Genomic DNA, 5,898 nt, shown 5'->3' on the forward strand with positions numbered 1-5,898 from the left:
GCTCAGTATAATCATATTCTTGAGCTTCTGAATAAACCTCCCTCGGTTGATACAGCAGTCAACTTAGCAGGTATTGTTTCTAATTGTTCACCTAATCACTTTGTATATGTGCATTGGATACTTGATACAGGTGCTATTGATAATATATGGTGTCTGATATCCATTGTTTGAAATCTCTCACTTCATGTTATTCTAGTTCTCCTTGTGTTCATTTACCTAATGGTAAAATTGTGCCTATTACACACACTGGTAGTTTTTGTTTTAAGTCAGCTGATGTTATTCCCAATGTGTTGTTTGTACCTAACTTTCACCATGATTTGTTATCAGTATCAAAACTTACCAAAGACCTAAATTGTAGCATTGTTTTCTATCCTCATTTTTGCATTTTGCAGGATCTCTTCACTGGGAAGATAAGGGGGATTGGTAGGGAGTCTCGTGGTCTCTATGTTTTTTATTCAAAGGATCTTGTTTTTGGTTTGTTTTCTAAGCATTGTAATTATGTTTTGTCATCCTTAGTATGTAAGTCTGATTCTGGTTGTATGTCTGCTTCTACTGTTAATAATACAATGCTTTGGCATGCACGTTTAAGGCATGTCACTATTGTTAAAATGCATAAGACTCCTTTTTATGCTCTATTCCCTTGAATGAAAACTCTGTTAAACAATGTTTTGTTTTTCCTCTTGCAAAATAGTCAAGGTTACATTTTTCTATTAGTTCTTTTCAATCTCTTAAACCTTTTGATTTAATTCATATTGACTTGTGGGGTCCCTATAGAATCTCAACACATAGTGGCCATCGATCTTTTTTTACTATTGTAGATGATCATACTAGAATGTCTTGGGTTTATTTTGTTGAGACTTAAGAGTGATGCAATCTTTTTTCTCAAACAAATTTTTACTCTTGTGCAAAATCATCATTCTACTTCAGTTAAGTATATTCGTAGTGATAATGGTGTTGAGTTTTTTAGTGATCATTGTTCTGAAACTTTTCTCATCTCTTGGAATCATTCACCAAAGCTCATGTGTTCATACACCCCAGTAAAATGGGGTTGTTGAGCGTAAGCAAAAACATCTTTTAGAGGTAGCCTGTGCTCTTCGTTTTCACTCTCATGTGCCTGTAAAATTTTGGGGTGAGTGTGTTTTAACAGCCTGTTATATCATTATCAGGCTTCCTACTGCTGTCTTAAATTGGAAAAGACCTTTTGAAGTCTTTTATAAAAAATCACCTGATTTTTCTCATCTAAGAATGTTTGGTTGTCTTTGCTATGCAACTAAAGTTAACTATAAGGAAAAAATTTCACCAAAGACCTTACCTTCTGTCTTTATGGGTTATTCATCAACTCAAAAGGGCTATCTATTTTTTGATCTTCATACAAAGTGTTTTTTGTCAATCATGATGTGGTCTTTCATGAGACTGTGTTTCCTTTTGCATTTCCAATCAACAAGTCTTCTCATTTTTCCCCTGCTCATCCTATTGTTGATGATTCTGACTTTCTTACTCTTGATATTTCTACATCATCTCCTCTAGTACATTCTATTTTATCTCAAGTCTCAACTAGTCCTCTTAGTTCACCTATTGAACCTCAAATTAGTGTCCACCTCAAAAAAAATCTATTATGGTTGTCAAACCTCTTAATTGGTTACATGATTGTGTTCAATCCTACCAATATTCATCTCTTCAAATTAAGTATCCTATTTCCAATTTCATTTCTTATTTTCATTTACCTTCCAAAACTCAGAGTTTCTTATCATCTACTTCTCATTTAATTGAACCTAAAACCTATGCTGAAGCCATTACCAACCCTTTGTGGATCCAAGCCATGAAGGAAGACATTGATGCTTTGGAGTCAAATAACACTTGGTATGTAGTTACTCTACCTTCAGGGAAAGTTCCAATATGATGTAAATGGGTGTACATAATTAAGTACAAGGCCAATGCAGATGTTGAGCGTTTCAAAGCTCACCTTGTTGCTAAAGGGTTCAATCAAAGAGAAGGAGTTGACTTTGTGGATACCTTCTCTCCGGTTGCTAAGTTAGTTATTGTTCGAACTATTCTTACCTCTATTTTTTTCCTGGCCTCTTTATCAAATGGATGTGTACAATGCATTTTTGCAAGGTGACTTAGTTGAAGAAGTCAATATTGAACTTCCTGATGGTTTTTACAGCCAGGGGTAATCTAAGGTTTGTAGGCTGCATAAATCACTTTATGGATTGAAACATGCTTCTAAGCAATGGAACTTGAAGCTAATAGAAGAATTACTTACAGCTAGTTACACGCAGAGAAAGTATGATTATTTAATTTTTATAAAACAACAAGGGAATGATATAGTTGTCTTGCTGGTTTATGTTGATGGCCTTTTAATTACTGGCAGCAATGAAGTAATGATAATGGAACTTAAGTATATTTTGAATGGGAGCTTCAAAATGAAGGATCTTGGAGAGTTGAAATACTTTCTAGGATTGGAGGTTCTAAGGTCAAAAGAAGGGATTGTGTTGAATCAACGAAAGTATGCTTTAGAACTGATTGAAGAAAATGGAACAGGGGAAGCTAAAACAGCTATGACTCCTTTAGAGCAAAACAAGAAGCTCACTACAGCTGAATATGATGAAACACTTTGTGGATATGAGCAATTGTTACAAAATAAGTCTGTTTTTCAGAGGCTTATAGGTAGACTGATATATCTTACTCACACAAGGCCAAATATTGCTTATGCAATACATTTTCTAAGTCAGTTTATGCATAAACGAAAGCAATCCCATCTTGAGATTGCATTAAGAGTGGTAAAATACATTAAGAAAAATCTAGTTCAGGGGATTTTATTAAGTGCAACAAGTGAATGCAAGTTGTTTACTTATTTTGATTCTGACTGGGATGTTTGTCCAATGACTAGAAGATCTGTAACAGGTTTTTGCAGTAAACTTGGAATGTCTCTGATCTCTTGGAAGTCTAAAAAACAAAACACTGTTGCACGCTCCTCTGCTGAAGCAGAATATAGAAGCATGACAGGAACAACTACTGAACTAGTACTGTTGAAAGGTTTTCTGACTTAGTTGGGTTTGAAGAGTATGGAACCAACTAAGCTGATGTGTGACGGTAAAGCAGCCTTGCAGATAGCAGCTAATCCGGTTTTCCATGAGAGAACCAATATTGAAATAGATTGTCATTTTGTTAGAGAAAAAAATTCAAAAAGGTTTGATACAAACTGAACACATCAAAACAGAGGAACAACAACCAGACTTGATGATCAAAGCCTTGGGTGTACATCAACATGAGTATATGGTTTCCAAGTTGGGGTTTAAAGACATTTTTTTAACCACCAACTTAAGGGGGAGTGTAGAAAATGTTAACTAGTTTAGTTTAGTTGTACAATTTGTTAGTTTGTTAGCTTTTAGTTATTGAGTTAGTTATGGCAGTTACTTTGTGTATAAATATGACTTATTTGTTGTAAATTGTAAGTTGAGGAATAAAAGATAATTTTACCCAAATATCGTGTCTTATTTTTAACACTTTAACACATCTTATAGGCACAACATGTTTTATTATAAGAATTATCAATAATGTTATATATACTTGATTAGAATCATATTCAACTCAAACAAACTTAACTTATAGATCTGAAAGTGCACACAAACCGAAAAACGACTGGTATGATATTGGTCCGACTCTAAAAGTGACTGATTTGATATTGATCTGATCCAAAAATCGACCGATTTGATATTGACTCAAATAAAAAATTGATCGATCTAATACTAATCCAAAAATCAACATATTCGATATCGATTAACCCTGATACTCAATTCGACCTAACTTACCGTAGTCTCGAACTAAATTCGAACTTAAAATAACTCAATTTGACTCAAACTTAAATCGAACATAATCTAGACCTAAAATAAATTGACTTGAAATGACCCGAACTAAACCCGATTAAAATGATCTGATTGTCACCTCTAACTCGTGGCTACCTTCAATTAAATATAATAAAAATAAAAACCTTTGTTTGGGAAATGACAAACAAAGGAGTTGACTTAAGTAAATTGTGGGGAAAAGAAGTGGTAATACATCTCATGATGATGCTGTGTTGGTATTGGGTGGGAATGGTGTGTGCGCCATGACAACAGCTACCAACCACGCCTATAAAGCCACACCTTCTTCCATTACTAACTCAAGTATTTCACTTGATCATCACTCATGTCACCTCTTCGCTTCAACGCTTTTCTTCTGCTCTCTTTGCTCTTATTCCTCCCTTTCTCTCATGGTAATCAACACTCCACTCACTGCAAATGCATTTTTCCTCATATTCTACGACTAATTACCCTTACATTGCACCAGTTATTTCAATCCTTGGGGTACATTAATCTCTTTACTGAACCACTGATCACAGTGACTGTTGTTGGCAGGCCTAGGGTTTCAAGGTGGAATGCAGGCTAAATATTACTCACTTCATCAACAGGTATATTCTTTTTCTTTCTCGAGCTTTGGGATTAACATATACATGCAAAGATGCAGATAATGTACGTACGTTATTTAATTATTCGGAAATGTTGTTGGTTTTAATCATTATAATTTAATTATTAGATGAAAGGTGGGAATGAGAAGATCCAAATGAGTTCATCATCAAGAAAGCTGTTGACGGGTGCAATGTTGGATTATGATGATACAGGCGCTAATACTAAGCACGAACCAAGGAGAAAACCTGGGAAACCCTGAATATATATATATATATATTATATATATATATATATATATATATTATATATCAAGTGAACTCTTTTCAGAGGTTTTGATGATCATGAGTTCTTATTTAGAGCAGAAAAAAAGAATATAATAAAATAATCACAATAATATATTTGAAGTACAATTAAAAACCGTACTCAGTGGGTGCATTATTACTATTATGTTCTTAAACTATCGTGTTGTTGAGGTGTATCCCTGGCTATTATTGCCTTTGCCTGCCATAATTATATAATGAGATTAAAGAATCAAGTGTTGTTCTACTTTTATATTATTATGTATATTATTTTAAAAAAAATCACTAATTTTATTTAAAATAATAAATATCCTAAATTACAATAAAGATTTACAGTTATAATCTAAATTAAGCACATAATTAGGACAATTTCATATAATCTTTGAAACAAAACTAGCAACTTAAGATCACATAAAGACTATACAAGGAAAGATTAAAATCTAACCAAGAAAACTCGAACAAATATAGATACAAGCAGATCTGATCGTATTTACAAATGAACTACAAAAGGGGATCAACCTACTAAAAGACCATAGACAAATTATAAATAAGACTCGAGCGACGTGAAATGTGCAAACCACCCAAACCTACCGTCACTCCTTTAATCAACAATATAACAGATAAACCTCATCTTGATCTATCGTGGTGATGTCTAATTAACCCTTAGAAAATGATAAATGAAAACGACGATCAACATGCGAAAAATTAGAAGAAAACGTGTCATACAAGTAGACTTATTAAAAATAAAAAAAATTAAAGAAAATAAAAGGACAATAAAAAATACAGGTTGTCGGCAACTAACATTAAAATTGATGTTACGCCGATCTACAAAGACAAAAAAAATGAGATAAACAACTTATCGATGAGAGAAAATTAGAAGAGAAAACTAAGATAGAAAAAAAACCTAAGAATGAAATTTAGTTAAAATATTAATTTTAAGTTTACACTATCCGACAGTTTAAAAAAGTTGTACGAACCACGTCACTTTCGATAAAAAATCGATGTTATGAAGTTCTAAGTTCGAATATCATGAATTGCAGAGGTCTAAAGGTTTACTTGAAATGTTCACTTGAAAAGGCAAATGATTGCTTTTAAGGATATAAAAGATATAAAAAATTATATAAGAAAATGGAGTAAGGATTAAAAAGTAA

At 33.0% G+C, this 5,898-nt stretch overlaps 1 protein-coding gene and 1 long non-coding RNA gene across 2 annotated transcripts; both read left to right on the forward strand.

Moving 5' to 3' along the window:
• Positions 1-2,087: 2,087 nt before the first annotated feature.
• Positions 2,088-3,050, forward strand: LOC120160100 (uncharacterized mitochondrial protein AtMg00810-like). The gene is made up of 2 exons (XM_039170542.1): positions 2,088-2,170; positions 2,372-3,050. Exons 1-2 carry the CDS (start codon positions 2,088-2,090, stop codon positions 3,048-3,050), a joined length of 762 nt encoding a protein of 253 aa, XP_039026473.1.
• A 1,161-nt stretch (positions 3,051-4,211) lies between these two features.
• On the forward strand, positions 4,212-4,707 carry LOC120160087. Its single transcript, XR_005519408.1, has 3 exons — positions 4,212-4,255; positions 4,398-4,450; positions 4,576-4,707. It is a non-coding gene; the product is annotated as an uncharacterized LOC120160087 (long non-coding RNA).
• Positions 4,708-5,898: the final 1,191 nt, after the last annotated feature.

The sequence above is a fragment of the Hibiscus syriacus genome, unplaced genomic scaffold (assembly GCF_006381635.1).
Source record: "Hibiscus syriacus cultivar Baekdansim isolate YM2019G1 unplaced genomic scaffold, ASM638163v2 tig00111390_pilon, whole genome shotgun sequence".
NCBI lineage: Eukaryota > Viridiplantae > Streptophyta > Magnoliopsida > Malvales > Malvaceae > Hibiscus > Hibiscus syriacus.

What these genes read in the sequence shown, in the direction of transcription:
- LOC120160100 (XM_039170542.1), top strand. Translation starts at nt 2,088, where the DNA reads ATGGATGTGTACAATGCATTTTTGCAAGGTGACTTAGTTGAAGAAGTC. An exon ending in GATGGTTTTTACAGCCAGGG is followed by an intron (nt 2,171 to 2,371) that starts GTAATCTAAGGT and finishes AATTACTGGCAG; the next exon opens with CAATGAAGTAATGATAATGG.